Raw genomic sequence first — 22,653 nt, 5'->3', positions numbered from 1 at the left:
AAATAGACCTATAGTCTTTCACCAAAAAAATATTTGATCAGAACTATCATAGATAGGAATTTCATTATCACCGAGTACTCCGCACTATCAGCTGCTTTAAAGGCCACTTAAATACTCCCATGCTTCAAGCCTAGAGGTTGCATACAAAGGTAAAGGAGTATTGTTGCCTGTTTAGATCTGTAACTAAAGTGAATGTGAATTCACTATTGACACTAAGGCAAATCTTAACTCAGTACAAACATGATACACAGAACTGAGGCTAATTTGTTAAAAAATAAAATCCTGGACAAAGTTAAAACAACAACAAAAAAATCTTTGATCTTTCATCAATTATCTGTTGAGAACAGCTATTTCTTTGCCTCATATGAAAGAACAGAAAGAGTCCAAACCACTAAAAATTATGAGAGGAATTCAAAGTCACCACTCAGATTGTCAGGAAGTGCTGGTATTCCATTACCTTTTTTTATCCTCTCAGTCACCAGCTTAACTTGTACTTACTGTCTTGCTCATGCACTCTCTCAACACCTACTGTGACACTGGTAATCAACAAAAGGCTTGCTCCAATCAAAATCCAATTTTAATTAGACCAAGTGTGAAAAATTATTTCCACTTCCTGTTCTGAGTGTCACAGAACAGGAATCAGAATCAGAATTACAGTCATAGCACAGAATCCCAGAACAGGCCACGCTGGAAGTGGCCTCAAAAGATCATCAGGTCCAACCTTTTCTGAGAAGGGAAGCCTAGATGAAATTATCCAGCATCCTGTCCACCCACATCTTGAAAATCTCCCATAACACATGACGAGGTGGTTTTCCAGTAATTGACTATTCTCCTCACCATAAAAGATGAAACCTTTCCCCATGCAACTTGTACATTTCAGGTTCCATGTGACTCACCTTGAGAAACCAGGTCTGCTGGGGGTTCACGGGGTCCATCTGTAAGACAAGAGGAAAAGCATCTTTCTTTGCTCATTAGTTTGCCAAGTTGGTGAAGAGCTGCAGCAGACGAGGTTCAGGTTGGCTATCAGCAAGAACCTCTTCATGAAAAGGGTTGCCAAACATTGGAACAGACTGCTCAGGGAGGTGGTGGAGTCACCATCCCTGAAGGCGTTCAAGAAATGACTGGATGTGGCTCTTAATGTCATGGTCTAGCTGACATGGTGGTGTTTTGCCAAAGAATGTACTTGATCTCAGAAGTCCTTTTCCAACCTTAATGATTCTATTTTGTTATACTGCCCATGTAATCTGTGGATGCTCCATCCCTGGCACTGTTCCTGTGCCAGGATGGATGGGGGCTAGTGCAGCCTGGTTTAGCTGAAGGCATCCCTGTTTATGACAGTTAGTACTAAAATTACCTTCAAGGTCCTTTTCAATCCAACCCATTTTATGATTCTATTGCCCTTCCATTCTTCATGTGGCTTTTTGTGAAGAGAGCTTCTGCCATCTTTGTACACACTGTGCAAGAACTGGAAAATTGTCCTCCAGCTTTTCTTTCTTCACGGGGCATGTTCCCCAGTCCTTTGGTCATCTTTATGGTCCTCCTTTGGACCTTCTGCAATCTGTCCTTATCCTCCTTGAATTATGGATACTGGAACAGGAGCACAGTCTGACAAATGCTGATTAGAGTGAAACAATCACTTATTTCTGGCCTACATAAAATGTAAGTTAAACAGTGGATTACATATTTCCAATTCCACTTAAGCTGTTCCTTTGACTCCAATACTTATACTGGTTTCTGCCAGCTTAGAATCCTCTGCTAGAAAATACAACTCCATTATACAAACAGCATACTGAGCTAAGTGGTAACACCTCTAATAGCAGAGGAAAATAGAGAAATGTTATCCATAAAATATGGTAGGCAAAAGGGCAGTATTTTATTCTGTGAAAGTGTCTCAAAGTTGGGGCATATGTCATCCTAACTCAAGTTTGTTGATACACCAGAAATTCTATACTGAGTCACAACAAAACTTTATTGCAACCAGTGTCTAGGTTGCAATAGCAGTTTTCAGCAAGTGTGTGCTACCAAAGTATTACAAATTGGACATGTATAAACTGTCCTTCCCTGATAGGTACTCTTCAGCAGATTTAGTATGGAGAGGCTTCTGTGACTTCTACTACGCATATTTTGCAACTACCTAGTACCTAATGGACAGGAAACCAAAATCTGAAAAATCTATCAACAGCGAGACGGAGTAAGCCTGTTACCTTATTACCATGAAAACTGCCAAAGAACATAAAAACACTAGAAGAAATGTTATCCAGACATTTCCTTTTATTAGGACACTGAAACAGTTTAATGTACAAATGCTTTGTGTTAGTTGTAAATATTTCCTCTGCTTAAGCAGCATTTACAGCTCTGTACATTTACATGTGCACTTCTCTAGTCATCTTAAGATGCAAGACACTTTTGTGGTAGCAACTTCATAGATCAGTGAATGCCAACACTCCACAAGCCTGTTTAAAATAATAAGGTCCAGATGGAGCGACAGAAAGGAGACAGTACACCATTCTGTGCATTGACTGGGTTCATATTACAAAAGTGAAAAAAAATAAAATCAAAGTTATTCAGCCATATGTCTCTTTCTTTCTTAATACTCTCCTTATGCATTTCACCTCCTATCCAAAAATAATGATTACTATAATAAACAGAAAAGGCATCTGTAGTTTTTTCTATAAAAACCATGAAACTACACAAATAGCAATCAATTATTTTCAAATATTTAAGGAAAATAAATCTTTTTTTTTTAAATATGAATATATATCATGTAGACATGTTTCTTCAAGATAAAATATTTTGAAAGTATAAATTCTTTCAGTCCACCCCAGTCCTCATATATTGTAAAAATTGGTTTCATCAAGACAATTTCAATAAATGACCAACATTTTACAGTGAAAATGCCCTCCTTCTCAACTATCAGATATTAATAGTCTATTTAAAAAAAATTAACAACATTTCTTTTTCTTCACTATTTAAAATACTGGATTTATTATCCACTTAGCTGAAACTCTGTTCCAAGTATGTGGCAAAGTGAAATACATAAATTAATTGAAACAAAATTTATTTTCAAAAGATACTTTGAAGTTTGGGATAAAGTCCTTCTGTTTGATTCATCTCACAGTATCCTACTTAATAGGTTTACACTGAACTCCAGTCTCATGCCCACATCTGAAGAAATGGATGGAAAAATACCAATTCATCCAAATGTAACTACAAAGCAACTAACACAGATTTGTTAATATATTTATCAGCCAAGAGCACTGGGCAGTTAAGCACCTTAACAGGCTTCTGATTTTTCAAATGTCAGAAGTTTAATCAGAATCACCTGCTGTCTCCCTAACCCCAATCAACATTTTTCCCCAGAGCCACCCATTTCTTCATCTGCTTGCCATGACAGAGATATTTATCAAAAAAGTCAAAGTGAAGAGGAGCCAGATATGCTTAAATTGAACAGGGATTTCCCTCTCCACCAGTTACATTTCATAAGTGTCTTAATTTCTTACAGAGACCATGCATATAACCTGTCAGTAAAATATATATTACAAGAGCACTTCAGCTGCTATTAACCACAAGGTATTCACTTTACTGTGATCTAAATGCTTCTTTCCTACATACTGGTAAACAATAAAAAAGAACAAAGGTATTTTTACCAATGTTTTAATGGTGGGTATGTGTTTGTCAAATGAATCAGATTATGGCATTTCTTAGCAACATTTTAAAACTTTTTTTTCATCAGAACTACTTAGTTACAGATTTGAAATTGTTAGAAATTTCACTCTGCTTCTACCTTGTCATCACTTCATTTAAAGCAAAAAAACCCAACAAACCAAGAACAAAAATAACAACACAAATCCATGTATCTAAAATTTTTGTTAGTTCTCCAAGCACAACAAAAATTCTATGCCATTTGCAGACAACCTAAAATAAAATGAGAGAATTAAATACAGATTCTGCAACTTAGGATTTCAATGCCAATGGTTATTTGCTTACCTTCTCAGGCTTATCTTAACTCCAAAACCATTTAGTATGCTACAGTGGAATCAAAGCACCTCATTTGTTCTAAATTTATACATCAAAGGCTTGACTTCACTTGAATTTGCAGGTTTCAATTATCCAGCCAAAAATGGCTCAAAAGCTCAAAGTAGAGCCATAACATTTAATTTCCATTTCTTTCAGTCTCTAAGGGTCTTCAATATGACTATTCTGCCCTTCAGTTCCAGTCTGTAAAATGGAAGTCAGTCTCATTCTGCGTATTTTTTTCTCTTCTAAATTGTTGGCTTCTCACTGGCTTTTATTCATGGTTAAGAGAGAAAACATAAATGTCATTGAAAGAGGGATTCTCTTTCACACTGGGATTTCTTTTACTACATTACACAGATAATGATTTGACTATTTCCAATGTCAAACAACAATCACAGAAGCACCCCAACATAACTCTAGGTATTCTATCTGAACATACACAGATGAAAAGTTTTGAAAACCAGCATAGAAACAGTCTCTGTGAACTGGAGGCAGCATAGACTATGCTTACCTAATGTAGAATATTTAACAATATATGGGTCGACCATGCTACAAAATCCAATTTTGTAAGTAAAAATCTGAATCAAACATGATTATATTTAACAATGATGTTTCTCAAAAATAGTCCTATATAATCCTTGTAGTAGCAACCAAAAAGGCACATAAGTACAAAACAACTCAACACATATTAGGCAGAATACAAAAATTTCAGACAGGTGTTCTTAAAGCAAAATTGTGAAATAAAAAGCTGTATTTTCTGTTTTATAAAAAGATATGTACTTCCTTACCAGTTTCCTATTGAAGTAAAGTGTCCATATATGTAATGTCCATCTGTGCTTACTTAAACTCCTGACAGCACCTCCAAACATTACTTTCAAGTTACTTGGGAATTGTATGTGCACAGATTGACCTGTGTTTAAGTAGTATTTGTACCATCTAAACTCTTAGTAGCTATCTGCAAGTCTTCCCTTCTAAGACATAGATGTTTACAGATAAAACAGAGCACACATCATTTTTGTGCTTAAAAGTAGTTTGACTAAGCTAGTATTTAGTTGCTGTTTCAAAATCTTGGTTCATTTTCCATGTTGCCTATTATTCCTTTTCAAGATTGGTACAAAGCTTCCTAATCTGAATATACTATAATGGAATTACAGCAGTTTCACAATTCAGACATTTCAATTTAGATATTTTAAAGATAATAGTACGAAAAACCTCACCCATAATATCAAACATGCATATAATTACATATGGAATGCAAAAATTAAATAGTATTTGATATTAATTTACTCTCTGGCCAGGCTTTCTTAAAACCTGGCTGCCAAAAATGGTTAGCGAAAGATATATAAACAAAAAGAATTGAAGGTCCTCCCTCCTATAATTCAATAATAAATGACATAATATAGCACAAAATTATATCTTAATGTGTTATCCTTTTGGTAATATTAGGAACAGTGTATTTTCATTTGGAAGGTGGGGAGGGATAATTGAAATTTATTTGAAGTTCCCACATTCTGAGAAAATGGAGAGAAAACACATTTTACATGGTTTGGGGTGAAACTGAATATTTATACACATTTTTGAGAACATTTAAGGTTTTGAGGAAATAAATTTAAAACTTTTTATACTAACTTATGAAAGAGTAATGAATTCAGTAGTGATATCCCATTTTAGGTAATGTGAGTAAATGGTAGAGTTTGAACCGGAACAACACTGTCATTCACTAACTCAAAAATTCAGCATTCTTCCCCTCACTGCATTTGTATCACTCTAGAACAATTTTGTTAGTCAGCTTTCAATGCCATCAGTGGAAGAATGTGGAAGTCACTGTACAGTGTAAAACACTTATCCTGATAATGTGGGGAAAGAGGAATCCAAAAATGGCAGTCTAATTCAACACAGACTGTGCAGCTTCCTTAAGAAGTGATGCAGCTTTGTCCAGTTCTTGTTCTGTTTGTTCCACTGTTATCACTACTCGAATACTAGAAAAAGAAAACCAGAACACAGAGAGTAAACTTTATTCCTAGTCTTCTGCTTAGAATTGTATTGTACTAATTTCAACACATTAAGATCACTATCTGTAGGGAAATTACTATGAATTCAAATTCAACCAGGAACAAGACATATGACTAAATAGATGTGATCAGACTACTTTTTGCCCCCACTCTGCCACCCCACCATACACACTGCAGAGATCTGTTATCTTTTTTACCTACAGAGTAAGAGCAATTTTCCTCATGGAAACGTGCTTGCTAACAGGCTACATGCTGATCCCCAAGATACAGGTAGTTTTGACACAGTTATTTCATGGTACTAGCATCCTGTAACAGTCACTGAAAATATACCTCAAGACTGGAGCCTCTCCCATTTTTCCAAGAACCAACTATTCAATCCACTCTATTGAACAGAACTCTATCGTTGTATGGAAAAGATATGGCCATAGCCAAAAAAAAAAAAAAAATCATGTAACACATTTTTTTTCTGCTAACCTGGGTGGAGGAAGACATTTTTCTTCTTTCTCCAAATAGCGAGCCTGTGTTAATGCAATACCACTATTCATGCACTACAAATAAAAAAATACAGCAAGTCAAGCAAGTCAACCTGGGAATTTCTGATAGCATATCCTTTTGATCACTAAATACATATAACTAACTTCTATTAATCTGGTGTCAAGATAAATGCAAGTTATTTCCCAAATGGAGGTTGTGAAGGTTGTGTAAAATCATCTCTTAATTTCAATACAGTTTTAATACATAAAACAGTTTATGATGCAGTGTCTTTAGTTTTCAGGCAATGTACCAGGCAAACATACCAGATTTATCAGGCATTTAAATTCTACTTAAGCATATTTTCAAGGAAGTTAACTTCAGAATTTATTTTTGTTGTGTAGCCTTGTTTACCTGCCACCTGATATATAAAGATATATCCACCCTCACTTCTTCATGTGGGACAAAAATAACCAATGTGTATTGAGGAAGGGAAAAATGCTATATATAGAATATGAGATTGTTCACACATAAAAAAAGCAAATTCATGGACTAAGAAGCAAAAGTTGACCTTAAATGGTTAAAATGCACCTCCAGAACACTCCTCTTATTAAAATAAAAGTTTATACAACAGTTTATGCAGCAGTTTATATGCAGATTTGAGCATTAAAATAGATAACAGGAAATAACTATTTCCTGAAGTAAGTAGTCTAAGATATATATATATTTTATCCAGAGCTAGAGACCTAATTGTAGGCAGGCAAGAAATGGTTAGAAGGTGATCTTTAACAAAGCCATATAATCAGCACAGAAACTAAGTTTCTTGCAGCATTCCTGCAAGATCTTTCAACAAATCACCCAACAAGCCTCCCTACCCTTTCTTCATTATTAACATTCAAAGGCATTGATATATTTTAATTACTATGGTGACACTTACATAATCCACAACTCTTTTGAGTAACTTCATATCATTTTCTCGAGATCCACAGCTCTCCTTCAACTGTAAGTGCAATGCTGGAGAAAAAGATTCTCCCACTACTTTTAAACCAGAAATCCTAAAACAAATAAAAAGTCTTTGATGTGCATCTTACTTGAAGACATATTGAAATTCTAGATAAGCTTTTCTCCTTTCTAGGTGCTGATAAAAGATGGATATTTCACTTTACTGATACTAATGTAGAAAAAACATATGTGCATTTCAGCTTGCATTACATAAAGATCAAGTTATCAAGCAAATGTTTTTCTAAGGAGTTTCAGTAAGTTTGTATAACAATAGTTACTCATCCTTTTGCAAAAAGGATCAATAACTCAGAAATTCTTTAAGAGTACTTATGAAGATGTAAGAGAAATGTCTGTTAGGTCTGTAATTTGCTGATAAAAACCCAGCTAGCTGGGTCAAGTCACCTTTTTATCACTTCAGATATAAAGAAGAACAAATGTTCTTCTGAGGGTTTTGCAAGATTTGTCACGATTTATGATTTTATATTATTTCTTGTAGAAATTCTTTACAGCATCATCTGTCAGTCAGAAGGTTCTCTAAATGTAGTTATAGGACTATAATTGTTCCCTTATCTGTACATAGGAACAGTTGTTAACTGGGTTTCTAGAATTTGACTGAATGACTGACATTTGATTGTCATTGTCCTGACACATCACACATATTTAGGATTGATCTATTCCCATCCAAAAATCTGTATTCAATATCCAAGCAAGACCTCTGGTCCCCAAAATTAACAGGTCACATAAATGCATATCAACTATCAGGTGTCATTTTGATTTCTGGACTTTGATAAGCTTGCCTAATACATATTTTAAGAAGATCAGGCTTATTTTATGGTAGTATCATTCCAAAGAAGCTAATATAATTTATTGTGCATTAGAGATTTGTGTGAGTGTTTTTGAAAGTTATTACTTTCTGTAATATGTAACACAAAATTGTTGAGGAAGAAGAATTGTAAAACACAATTGCAATATTACTGCATGTTAAATGGCCGTTCAATATCACAGAAATTTCTGCCATCTTTTTAGTATCAAAACCTGACAGATAAAAAAGCTTAGTGAGTATAGCCATCATTTAAAACATGAAAGTATTAGGAAATTTTAAACCTTATTTTTCAGATAAATTCTAGCCATTTTCTCTGTACCTCCAGAACAATAGGTAATTTATTACATTTTAGCATTCAATCAAATATGTAGGAACAGTATTGTATTCAAAGTGATTGAAAGGTGCATTGAGTTCTCTGAAAAAGTATCTGCTTAGCTTCATCCCAAATGCTTTTATTTGTTTATTTAATTTTCAAAATGCTTATCAATACTTTGTGTCATTGAGAGCTATCACACTCTCCTAACAATTTTAATGTATAAGAGACTGCAGCCTTCCTCAATAGCCTTAAGATATTGAGGAAGGTATTGGACTCTTTTTAGTAGCACAACAGGGACAGTTGGGAAAGAATATTTTTTCTCCTTTAATACATATACAATTGAGTGTATCCCAGTCTAAGCATCTGTAAAACCAGAAACAGATTTGGGCAAGAAGAATATTTCTTTAAAGCTCACATTATAAAGGCATAGCCAAATAAAAGCCAAAAAGCCCCAAACCCCGCACTTACCCCTGTAAAGCTTTGTGAATCCGTTCACATTTAGCCCGGAGAGTCTGAAAAATGTCTATACACAAACAACAACAACAACAAAAAACAAAACAAAAAACAAACAAACAAAAATCACAAAAAACCCAAAACAAAACGGAAAAAGAAAACGCTTAGATTTCCTGTTAATACTTTACATTTCTCGAAGATTTCAAATATAGCATTTGGAACCAAACTAAGTATGTATATCCGCTGAACTTAGTAAGTCTCTTTACTACTCTTCTTAATGTTCCTGATTCCTATTTCTGCCAGGAAATGACAAGCTTTTAAGTCCTGACAAATGCACTACTTCCCTTTATCTCATTACTCCAGCTGCATATGGAGCTGCTGCTGTTCATGACCACATGGAAGGGATGACACAAACACTTTGTAATGGGATTGAAATGGCAGGTCCAATTTATAAATATCCATAAATATCTATTGCCACGCAGATTCTGCTCATTGAGGCTTTTCCCAATTCATGGCCATTCTTAAAGAGAAAACTGACTCCTGGATTTTCAAACTGTGGCTCTTTTCCTTGGTGAAGGCTAACCTTCCAGTACACCTAACAGTCCTTTAACTTACTCTTAATTTTTTTCTTCATTCTATTTCACTTCAGACAACTGAACATGGTCTACCAAGTAAATTTTATTTATTTGTCACAAATTAAATAGTTTATCTCTGCAAATGTCCTCCAATCTGTTGATACAAACGAAGGTTAAAACCAAATTCACACAATTTCATAATTTGGCCAATTTTGTCCTCATGTGCTTCTCTCCAATTCCTTAAAAAAAACCCCAAACCCAAAAAACTTCTTTCCCACTAGGTGTTCTAGTGGCTGGGATTTGGCACTGCTGTGGTCTGGCCTCAATTCCAGGTCAGCAAAAAGGTTCTTTGAGGCCAGGTTGGATGGAGCTCCTGGTCTAGGTATCCCTGCCAATGGCAAGGGTGTTGGAACTAGACGATCTTTAAGGGCCTTTCTAGTTGACTCCCAGAGCAGAATCTTCTGTCTGCTACCTTTAGAGAAATACCCTGTATCTGGTCCTGTAATCAAAGGCAGTTTGCACCCTGATCCTTCCTGAGATTCTTGCCTGAATGCTTAACTAGAGAAGGAAAAAAACCCTAATTATATAGTGCAAGTGGAAAGGAGAGGGTTGCTCTGTCCTGAGGAAATATATTATCATTTGCTTCTATTTAACTTTCTCTTCCTTCATTTGTGTGGAAGGAATATGTTTTTAAGGAAGAGACAAAGAGGCATATCACTGATCTAAACAGTAGAATAAAAATGTCTTATTTGCTTTTTAAAAACCATCTGTGTCCCTCTTAGCCTCAAATAACTTGCTTATTTTCATCTAGAAGACAGAAAGAGATGGAAACACTTAAGAAGAAAAACAGAGTGGGAAATAACATTAAGAAAAAACATGCAGGTAAAATTAATTAACAAAAAAATAAGAGGATATCAGAGTAAAAAGGTGGGAGTAAAAAGTAGGGAGAAGGACAAGATATTAGTTTGGGGTGAAGAAAGACTGAAGGATAACATTTTCCTGAATTAAGTACCTGGATTATCCTCCATAATATTCAGAGCCTCAATAGCAGCAGCAGCTAACAAAGGAGGTAGGGAGGCAGAAAAGCAATAGCCTTGACCAGACAATCGCTATGGGAGAAAAGGAAAAAAAAAATTGATAATAAGGTAGACAATGTTTTAAAAGTTAATTCATGTACATATTAAAAACCTCTCCTCCACACCTACAGGCACATGTAAGGATTTAAAACTAGGTCCCCGATTTATCTACAATATTTCATAGGAACCAGTTTCCGTGTAGAATGAAATACAGCATAATCATCTATATCCTACTTGCAAATGGGCGTTAATAATTAACTCTCACATACAAGTAAATGATAGTGCCAGCCTATTTATAAAGAGATCTGTCTTACCTGATGGTCGATAATAAAAGATCTTCCACAGCAAAATCCACCAATAGAAGCCAATGAATTTTCCATGTTTGCACTAATAAGATCTATATCATCAATCTGTGAGTTAAATTAACAAATTATTAAAAGATGCTTTTGATTGCATCAAGACTATAAGTTAATTTATTAACGATACATCTTGTTTCATATTACCATGAATATTAGAGAAGATCAACCAAACCATGACATAATAAAATGAAAGTACAACTGAAATAATCACTTTAATCAATACAGAAAGGACATTTGAGAAATTGATATTTATGGATCTGTAAATAAATTGCATATGATCTCTCTCTTCCAGGCATTGCAATGTGAAGTACACAAACAGATAAAATAAATTATTTAGATGCTCGTGACAATTCCTCCATGCAGTCAGTGTGTCAGTGTCCTTCAAGAGTATAAGTAGCCCCATGTAGTCATTAGGAGGTAGAATGTGATAAAAATTAGGCATAAATCTAATTAAAATAGTCTGAATATTAGAGAGCCAATTGTGTTATTTCACTTGTTAATTGCAAATATTTTCTTTTGCCAGGCTTCAAAAGATTTTGTCTGTAAATTAATTTAATGTGAAAGTCAATTAAATGGAAAGGATTTAACCTAGGTAATCAGCTGCTATCAGCTAATCAGAGAGCAGTTGGCATGTATCACAGTAACACTGTTTCCTTTTCTAAATTAAGTTTTCTTTTCCAAGTTTGGTGTTAAGTGAAAATAACAGGACAAAGGGGAAGACAGAATGAATTTTCTGAATTTGTTGTTTCACTTCCAAGCTGAATACAGACACTGTGAGAATGAAGTGAAAGATGCTCCAACTCAAACAGTGGCAAACAAAAAGCATTTCTCCCTTCCCCCCAGCCCAGGGGACTGTGGTAGTGAGCTGCAAGGAATACTATTTTGGATTTCCAAAGTAGTCCTCAGCTGCATAAACACCATGAAAAGTAGACCCTTGAAAAAATAGTTTGGCTGAATCTGCTGGTAAAGTACTATAATAACACCTTTCAAAGAACCACCAGAAGTTTTATCTTATTTTCCCCCACTGGAGTAAAAGGCAAAAGAGCAAAATAGGATGGCTATGCACTGCAAGGATTTTTCTTCTTTTCTCCAAGGCCTCAAATATTTCTGCACCAGAGTGACACATTCAAGTGTAAGTAGCTGGAAAAGACAGTATTCATTATCTCATGGAGTGTCCAAAAAAAGGATAGAATTATGCATTGTAAAAATTCTTTTGTTATCTTTGTCACTACAGATAAGTAAAACTATTTCAAGTAAACACATGAAAGACTTCCATGACCTGAAAGCTCTGGGCTGTTAAAAAAAATAATATATTTAAATATATACAGATTTTAAAACCCCCTATATTTAAATGTTTACTGTACATTGCAAAAGTATCTGTTAATGGCACAGATATTAGGAAACAATTGCACAACTTGCTTCTGTACAAATCTCTCATTCACAACAAAAAAGTACATACATTTATTCCAAAGTGCTCAGTAATTCCTCTTCCATGTGCTCCAAGGACGCCAAAGGAAAGGCTCTCCTCCAAAAATATTCTAACTTTGTATTTATACTTCAATTTTATCTAAAACAAAGGAATTTTTATAGAATACAAATCAGAATTTGGTGACAAAATGCATGGGGGAGATAAGGTAAAGAAAGACAAGGACAGCATTCTGAATACTGCATAAAAGTCAGCCCTAGAATTCTGTTCTGTCATTACGACATTTTAACAGCCTTCAAAATTATTCCACCATGTAATACTAAAACACATTTCATAAATGTTCATTTATTAAAAATCCTCTTGTTTTTAATAGGTTCTCAAGTACTTTCAAGACAATGCATTCTTACACCATTTCTTCCGTCATCTACAAGAATAAAGCCTGCATAAAAAGCCATTTTATGCTGAATAGCAAATATTTTCCTTGAAGTCACTATTTCTGACATTTCTGTGAAGGTTTCTTTGTATCATACCGTGTAGCTGAAAACACACTATATTTTACAGTATAAAAATTAAGATCACAGGCAGACATTATTTTTAAGTGTCAATAGCATCAGTATCCTAATCAGAAGTTTTAAAACAAGGGTAAAGTTTGAAATCGCCATTTCATGAACATGTGAGAAAGCAGGAAGGTAAACAAAAAAATTGACACAGAACTTTTCCATGTAGGCAACAATACTATTTCATTAGCCACATACTCTATATGTGGTTCAAAAGGCAAACTAAAACCACTTACCAACTCTGGAAGAGGGCAAATGTCTCCTGTGTTCATATACAATCCTTCCACTACAATAAACCTTCGAGTTACACGGGCCTTGCGAGGATTCTTCAGGGAAAGATATGGTTTTAGTTTATATTAATGGTTACTAAACAAGCAAATCTCTAAATATTTTTTTATAGGGAAGATTTTTCTGAAGGAAATGGCCACTTTTTCAAATAAGCTGTTACTTTAAATTTATACTTAGTATTTTTCATCTGTAAGAGAAGTTGAAATTACTCACTGGACAACTTTTGTCTTTTATTTATTGTGTAATAATTTCAAAGCTTTTGACTTCAACACATGATTTAAGAGGACTTGTTTTGCAACAAATCATAACCAATCCATCTGAACTTTAGGAATAAAATTCAACCACTGTAACTACATAACAAATACCGCAAATCTTAGTCCCTATTATACTCATCATTATTCTAAGCATTTGGAAGACATTTCAACAAGTGTTTTGAGCACCAGGATTCACAATGCAGGACAAAACTCTTACAAGTACTGCCTTGTAAAACACAATGCAAAAGTATTCATAAAACTCATGTTACAAAGTCCTTGTCTGATCTCTGGACACAATTTAGACCATTAAATATCTCTCACTTGTTTCTGCTAAATTTCAATTGGTATAATTTCAGTTTTGCTGTCTTAAATTGCAATTCCTCTGTTATTTACTTTGAATCTTATTAGTATTTTCTGATCAAGGATATTTAGTCATACTTCTTTCATTTTTCAGTTCTTGTAAAAAGATTCAGAAACATCTATTTAACTTCTCTATGTGGTAGGTACCAAACTAATCACAGTAGGCTCTACAGGCTTTACCAACTCTAATGATATGACCTACCCTTTTCTAGTCAGTATGTCTTAGTTATACACACATGGTCTGTATTAAGCTCATGCTTACCAATTATATGTTCACATTCAGCTAATTACAGTAAGAAACTTTAACCATGTAGCTAACTCAAAGCACTCTGCTTTAACAAACCAAATGTGTTACACAAATTAGTCTGAAAACCACATCTAAAAACTCATGTCAAGATTATCTGACAAAATGTATTTTCCATTAAGGTACATTAACTAGTATGTTATCTATAGATCTGCTATTAATCAGATCAGTTAGTGATTTACACTGATGTAAAACTGATGGACAGTCTACTTTTTTTCTAGGTCTTATCACAAAATCAGCATTCTTTAAATTGTCTGTGACTTGCCAGCATTCTGCGAACAAACCATACAATCATGATAGCAACTCAGTTAATCCTTTTCAAACTCTTTTAATAGAGTTATCTGTACTTTCCGATCCTGGTCTTAGTAATTGCTTTTGGACATCCTCTTGCATTACTACCAGAATGAGAAGAAAGCTATCAAACTGAGTCAAATTTTTCATGAGAGAGAACATCTTAAGCATTGAATGCATTATAGGGGAGGACTGAGAAAACAATGAAGCATATTGATTCTATAAAGGATTAGCCATTTTTGTGCTGATCTTATAGTGTGGCATTCAAAGTGATAGTTAACTTGCATGACCTACTAGGTAAATACAGTTATATAAATTTCTCAGAGATACAAAAAAAACCTCTTCAATAGTTTTTAAAGAAAAGAAAAACATTATCTCACATCAGTCATCTGCCTGTAAACATATTTCTCTGCTACTAATGCCTGTGAGCTCAGTTCAAAGAGTTAAGAAGACAAATGCAAATAAATAAATACTTTTCTTAAAAAATTATCTGAATTAAATAAGCAACATTAACTGCTCAATAGAACTTAGGAAAACCAAGTAACTGCCTTTAAGCACTACATCCATTCAATTACACGACTCAGTAAAAAATGTGGGGGAGGTGGCACAAAAGACTACAAATATTTCTTCAAAGGAATGGTACCTTTTGATCTTCAGTCTCTTGTTCTTTCAACAGTCGTTCAAGGTCAGCCATATCATTATGCTTAAATAACTTGATGTTACTACGAGATGCTTGTAATCCCTTCTGAATAGCAAAGCAGGCAGCTTCATCTCTGTAAATATAGCAAACCCTTCTAAGTTTGTTAAACACAGTGCAATTATTCAAAGAAAGCTGGTTATTAGGACTTGTCTTTCTTTTCAGCAGATATTTGTACTTAGGTGTAGACAAAACTAGACGTTTTAAAGCACTGTAATTTTATTGCCATTTTGAAAACTCATTTCAAAGTTTCTCAATTTTATATCAATTACAGACACTAAAATCAAGCCAGCAGGTTTTTTGGGTTTTTTTTTTAAATCTACATTCATCCTTTTGCTTGTATGAGACAGCAGTTTAAGCATGGCATTCCATGGACCACGTAGAATATCCCAGTAATCATCCCAGAAATCTCTCACTTCTTTGCTCTGGGTCTTAGGAAAAAAGTGCAAAGATGTGCCTGTAACATTTACTATAGTCCTCCAAATACTCAAAATGTCCATTTTAATGTCCTTTGAGAAATAATATCTCCGTATCCAAAGAACTTTTTTAAGTGCTCGAACAGCAAATTTCCAGCTATGCTGGGGTATGCAATTTCACAGCTGCTTAGGTGAATTAATCTTGTATAAGTGGCAACTAAACCAAACCTGTAAATGCAGTAATTTCAACTGCTTTCAAATACAGTTAGATCTTTTGTCAACGAGAAGCTGAAACAGTATGAGAAAACTAAATCCAGGATACAGTGGCATCCTTGAGTAGTGTGTGCACAATCTGGGCATTTGTCTCAAAAACACTGATCCAGAAGATAATAAAAGACAATCAAAAACATTATTGAATTATGAAAGAACTTCTGTAAAGAGGTCAAATAGGCTTCAAGCCTTGCACCTAGAAAAGAGAGCACCAAAGAGAGATTTTAGCAAGTACAAAAGTACCATTGTGCTGTAATTTAACCACAGCAGGCAGCTGAGCCCCACATTGACACTTACTCCCTGCTTCCAGGGGAAAAAATGCATGGGGAAAATCTCTGTCTAAAAACCAAATGCATTGATAGAAATTAGTATATTTGAAACTGGTATTTCTTCATATTTTTGATAAATGTTCAAGCTAACCATTTGCAAGTCATAGAAGGCTATTAAAGACCTAAGGCACTGAAAGAATTAGAGGACACAAAAAATCCATCAACTCTTACTAAATCCAAACCCTCTTCGGTGCAGTAAATTGAGTGTTGTTACATTGTTTCTCTCAGCTATTGAAGCTTCCCTAGACAAATCATGACTAGCTATTCTTAGGTACCAGATACTGGACCTGCCAAATCATTTATTTGCTTCTCCATAGCTATTCTTCTGTTATTTTATTATGCAACAATATTTATCCAACTACTCCGTTGCAAATAGACATGAGAGGCTTTTCACCTCCAGCTCTTCTGGAAGAAAGGTAAAAAGCCAGCAGTAGACAGGAGAAAAGCAAGTGTAACTGTATAATTTAAGAAGAAAAATAATTACTAGAATTACATTAGTATTTGAATGTACAAGTTATTTTGCTTCTTTTGCAGCTGAGTGCCCACATCTGAGCTTTCACAATGAATGCACTAACTCATTTGTAATATTTGGCACAGAAAAAATATTTGAACTTCGTACGACAAAATGTACTACTTGATCAAAACCAGCAATATTTTATATTTTTCAACAATATGTTTAGCAATCATTAAAATAAGAAGAAAACAATTAGAAAACAATACTTACACAAACACAATGTCCCCTCTCTTTGAATATGCAGGGATAGCACTGGCAATTGTTGCAAATCCGTATGAGTATATAATAGCTTCCTCTGTCCTCATGAATTTTGCTAGCCGTTCTTCTAATTCTAAGTGCACATCTATTTGAGAGAAAAATCAAAAATCTATTAGATAGCTAGCTTGTTTTCACATAAAAAAATCTGTCATTACTTTTAGAGATCATCTAATTGAAGCAAACAGAACATTTATGTGCAGGAATAGTATTAAAACAAGTAACTTCCCAAATCCTGGTTGCAACCATTCCAGCTTCACTTAAACTGACAAGTCACTTCTTATTAATCACAGGTTTTGACAGATCTGAAAATATTTATGCAACATGTTTCTCTAATGTTCTTACACCAAAGATGTTAAAATTGTGACTACATCAAAAATGATGCAGCGTTCTTAGACTGCGACTAGAGAGTGCAGTTAGTACAGTCAGGAAACAAATTATGTAATTTATAGCAATTGATGAGGTCCTGTTGGCAAACCATCAGTCCTTCCAAGCTGATGCTTCCCCTATATAAACACAGCTATCATTATAACAGAATACTGCTCTTGTCAGACTACAGGTCATAAACAATTTCCCGAACACACTCTAGCCCATTGAAAAGGTCACACCTCCAAACCAGAGATTATTCAGCCTTAAGATACATTGACCCAATCAAACACACACCACTTCCCAAACCAATTTGGTCAAAGTGACGCATATCAAAAATGAAAATATTAAAAATTGTAATACCACATGGTGATTGGATTGCAGCAGAAAGTTAACCACAACATTAAGTATTCTGCCTAAGCAAAATAACCTGTATCAGACAAACTGTTATTATCATTTTCTAACACTATTGCTACTATCTGCTTCTGCTAGCAATAGACAGATGATTATGCCTTTTGTCAACTGGAAATAAATAAGATCAAAGGCAAACAGAGATCATTACTGTGTGATTTGAAAGACCCCTCGTGGGCAAGTGTTTCCTTTTTGCAATTACTGGAAGTTTACTGAAACTAAAATCAAATAAAGCAACATCAGTTATATGTACAGATTCTTCCAATAGACTGTGGGGCATAGTTATCAGTGTTGGCTCTTTCTGAGCAGACACCAACAGAAAGGGGTACAGAAAGGAAGGATATTGTATAAATCCAAATTTTGCCACACTAAACATATCTAGCATAATCTTTCCCCAAAAGGACACAGCCGTCTGACGCATTTATTAATTAAAGGAAAGGGTATTTATTCAAAAACAACAGCCTCCAATCACAGCAAAAACAATTTTATCCATAGCACGCAAAATATAGATCCTCAGCAATCCTTTCCTAATGTTTACCTGGGCATTAAAAAATGGACCAGAAAGAAATTGTTTTTCCCACTGCTTTTAAATGAAAACAGTTAACCACTCATTATTTTGAACTTTTCTTATGCACTCTATTATTTTGATACACTAGATATACCAAATGTTCAGGGATATCTAGAATAGCCTTTCCTCTCCAAAGACTTCAGAAGGGAGGATACTGACTGGAATTCTCATCTTCTTTCTGACTGAAATTGCAAATAGTCCATTTCCAGAATATTTGCGTCTTTTTCTTGTGTCATTTCTACATGGATTTCAGAATCAATAAACAATCTTCAATCAGGCTTCCAAACAGGTGGGATGACTTTTGATTTATTGAAAGAAAAGTCCAACAAAGATCACCAATAACAAAATTTTGAAAAAAACACATCGGCCACAAAGCATTTAAAATACGGAATATAAACAACATTCAATCCAAAGTGTTTCTTTTTGAAGCCTCATCAGTAGAGAATAAAAAATTAGGGGAAATAAGAACTGAACTACTATTTTTGAGTGGTCAGCTATTGATACCTAATGAAGAAAAATATTTTGAGGGACCACTTACACAATTTAAGTGAAAAAGACGACAAGACAACCACTGCTCAAAATCAGAACTTGCATCCTTTTCACTGAGCCTTACTCAGGAACAATCACCATTACCCTAAGCAAGGTCTAGGCAAAAAACAGTGGGCAAAACAAGTATTGTCAGGAAGGGCAGTTAACGAATATATTCAGGTTTGTGCTACAGAAAAGAGTTTTGCAAACCTAAGTAAATTTTGCCAAGGGCAAGAATACATGAGTTCAAAATGACATGCACTTGGCCTATCATTACATAAGGGTATGAATGCTTTGTTTAACCATGAGGTTGAAAAGTGCTAAAACAATATTAAGGTTTCATCATGATAAAATACAAATACTATCTGACTGTCCTTTATTGCAATGATTTGCTTTAGTCTGATTACTCCGCTTTGATAGGCTTAGCCTAAATGAAACTGCAAACACCACATGAAGTACATTTGCACAGAGGGAGACAACACTGAAACAGCTTTCTGTGCAATTATGAAATGTTAATAAAGCTAATATTGTTAATAACTGTTATGAAATGCCTGTTTAATGCCTGTTTAGTGTATGCTTACATGGAAGTCAAAAAGAAAAGAAATGAGAATTAGGGAGATAATACCCACAAATATGCAGGTGTATGTAAACATACAAATATTTCATGCTCGTTACAGGATAAAGGCACAGACACATATTTCAGGGATACAAGACAAAATAAAAATGTCTTACAAGGGACTCACTAAATCTGTTTATTACCTTCAAAGTGGCATAGATATGAAGAACCAAATCTCCATTCAAAATAAATTACAACACAGTATCTACATTTCAAATACAGAACTCTAATATTTGCATGAAATATCAGCTCCAAAGAGGGGATAAATCTGAGCAGTAACAACAAACAACCATCAGTTAATTTCCATATAGGGATGTAAGAGGAAACTATGTATAGTTTTGCACAGAACACGACCCATTTACCGAAGTCCCAGTACATGAAAAAATGTGTGAAATGTTTAAGGCACACAATGATACAAAAAATGACGCAATGATGTTTCTTCTCATAGATTCATAATCCTGCCACACTAAATGTTTAAAGTTAGGTGAAAACAGGAAGACAATTTCAGATTGAACAAGCAGAGCAAGAGTCTGTCTACCATTTAAAATGGAGCCTCCATGATTTCTTATGTAAAAGATGATACCTCAAATGGACGAGTATAATATCACTTCTTCTCTACTGATGTGAAGTAGTAATGCCATAGATTAGATTCCTTGCTTTGTGAAATGGAGCACTTACTGAAAAAATTCAGGAGCCAATGAATAGCAAAAGCTATAGTTAACGTTTTACGATTAGCCCTCCAAAAAAGGCAGGAAACAACCCGAAGAATCTCTCACTTATCAGAAAAAAAATCGAATTTAACCTATCTGCTTCAAACAATTAATAGAAACAAACTAACCAAAAGACTTCATAAAATTTAAAATCAGCTTGGATTCAAAAGGTGATTATTATTCCACAAGGTTTTTTGAGCACTTCACTGTTTTGGAGGGAAGGGAAAGGCCTATGTGAATTCCAACAGACCACTGCTGAACAGTGATCACTGAGGGAATCTAGTTTCCTATAAGCTCTTTCTGTACTAATCAGTGGGCCACCAGTATGCTAATTAGAAACAAATAGTGGTTCTAAGCTAATGAACAATTTCTTAGATTGATATCAAGATTCAACCCTGTTCTGATAGATAGACTTATACCATATCAAATTAGGCATAGCAACTAATTGATCACTTATGGAACTAGTCTGACTAACCAAGAAAAGCTCAAGCTTGTCTTGAATTCAAATCAAGGCTACAGGAAGGTAACTCTATGAAATAATTTGAGTATAGACCCCCTCTGAATTCCATCATCTCTGGGGAGAGACTACAAAGTTCACAAAATGCACCGATGGTTTAAGCTCGTAACTGTGCAGCAATTAATGTATAACTCTTTGCTTTACCTGCAATATTTAAAAATATAAGTGCCAGTGAAGAACTATGTCCAGAACCCATTACTTAAGAACTTGCAACTTCTTAAAAAGAACCAAAAAAACCCTTTCCTTAGTAACACCTGCACAGGTTATCAGCAGAGGAAAACTTCATCCTGGCTACAGAGAAGCGGTCACAGTAGTTATCGCAGAAATCAGACTGCCCCCTTGTGGTGCCCGTAGGAAGTTAAATTCGCGCTTACATTTACACTTCCAGTCACTGTGAATTAACAAATTCTAACAGGTTTATTTTCTCTTTCTACTATGGTTACCAGAACTAGAACAGATTATAAACTTTGCAATTCTTTTCAAAGACCAGCATTAGAAAGAGTAAAAAAAGAGATAAAATAATAAGAAACAAAGCCAGAAAGAATAAACACTGCTAATCCTCAACTACAGTAAAATATGTGTTAGAGAACAACTGTTCTTTAGAGCAACAGGAATAACTTTTTGCTTATATATTGGACTATTCTGGCTGGTTTACCAAACTAGTCTGAACATCTTTAAAGGCAGATCAAAGAAAGTTACTCACCAAAAGTACCATAGAATCCTCTGGGTCCACAAGTGCCAACACCATATTTCTTCAGAGAAGCCTGGGCTGCACTCTTTGATAGGAAAAAATTACATGAAATGTTTCTACATTAGTTTTCCTATACACTTTACACTGACAATTTGACACTAATGTACAGAGATGACTTTTTGTATCATGTAAGATGACCCGCTTCACAGAAAGTATAATAATGTACTGAATTCTGTAACTAATTTCACCTCAAAACTACTTTAGATGACTGTTTAAGCACCACTCATTCTAATATTTAAGGACATTAAATACTAATCTAACTTGATAATCAACTAGGTGAGCAGTAAGTACACCAGATTAAACTTCAGTAAAAACAAAACTTGACTAGCACAACATTAGGAGACTTATAATCTTACTTCCTGCTTTAGCAGTATATGTTATTGATGAAGTTCAAGCTTTCAGTATTCTTTATCCAGAAATAATATACGAAGTAAAAGAGGAATAATCACACAAATAGAATAACTGGAAGGAAGAACTCACCTTAACTTTTTCATTATTCAAAAGTCCAAGGAAGTTAAATGATGCAAAGTTTATGCATTCCTTGCCATTAACAGTGATTATGTGGGTGGGAGGACTGAAAAAAAATTACAGACCTATTGTTATGAATGAAGAGTAGTCATTTTCACAAACAGTTAATACAGGAGTTCTGTTTTCAACAATAGAAGGCACACAGGTTTTTCAAGATTCCCTCTTTCTACAACTTCTGTTGCAGATGCCAAACAGTATTTAAGTTCAATGTCCAGACACAAATATACTCAACAAAACCTATATTCCTGTAATTTAATAAAGAAACTGTAAATAGTTTCTTGAGATATTTAATGATTCCTTGTTGAAAACTTAATTCATAGAAAGATGACCCCTGAAGAGATACATAAAACTTCTCTTCTAAAAGCAAAGTGATATCTATATTCAAGAAGTACTAAAAATGAAAAGGATATCTCATTGCTCTTACTTCCCAATGAAAAATTAATTCAAAATCAGTGGTTTTGTCATAAAGCAACCCCAGAATACCTATCTTCTACTGATATGGCTATTGAAATATAGGCAGTAGCTGTAAGCAGGTGAAACTATTGTATTAGCTGTCATCTCAAGTTTCAAATTCGGTTTTATCTATCATGTAA

General features: G+C 34.5%; 1 protein-coding gene across 1 annotated transcript in view; it reads right to left on the bottom strand.

Moving 5' to 3' along the window:
* Positions 1–2,251: 2,251 nt before the first annotated feature.
* Positions 2,252–22,653, bottom strand: part of SPTLC1 (serine palmitoyltransferase long chain base subunit 1) — a 35,025-nt gene continuing 14,623 nt past the window's right edge. The window contains exons 4-15 of the mRNA XM_058044259.1: positions 22,013–22,106; positions 21,485–21,557; positions 17,021–17,153; positions 15,228–15,357; positions 13,324–13,413; positions 12,564–12,671; positions 11,060–11,155; positions 10,682–10,778; positions 9,110–9,164; positions 7,438–7,555; positions 6,504–6,577; positions 2,252–5,996 (exon numbers count right to left, since the gene is read on the bottom strand). Coding sequence (XP_057900242.1) covers positions 5,903–5,996; positions 6,504–6,577; positions 7,438–7,555; positions 9,110–9,164; positions 10,682–10,778; positions 11,060–11,155; positions 12,564–12,671; positions 13,324–13,413; positions 15,228–15,357; positions 17,021–17,153; positions 21,485–21,557; positions 22,013–22,106 — 1,162 coding nt within the window. The 3' untranslated portion in view covers positions 2,252–5,902. The remainder of the gene's footprint in view (positions 5,997–6,503; positions 6,578–7,437; positions 7,556–9,109; positions 9,165–10,681; positions 10,779–11,059; positions 11,156–12,563; positions 12,672–13,323; positions 13,414–15,227; positions 15,358–17,020; positions 17,154–21,484; positions 21,558–22,012; positions 22,107–22,653) is intronic.

Source organism: Melospiza georgiana, chromosome Z, assembly GCF_028018845.1.
Source record: "Melospiza georgiana isolate bMelGeo1 chromosome Z, bMelGeo1.pri, whole genome shotgun sequence".
In the NCBI taxonomy this organism is placed as follows: domain Eukaryota; kingdom Metazoa; phylum Chordata; class Aves; order Passeriformes; family Passerellidae; genus Melospiza; species Melospiza georgiana.
This window is presented reverse-complemented; position numbering and strand designations above follow the sequence as displayed.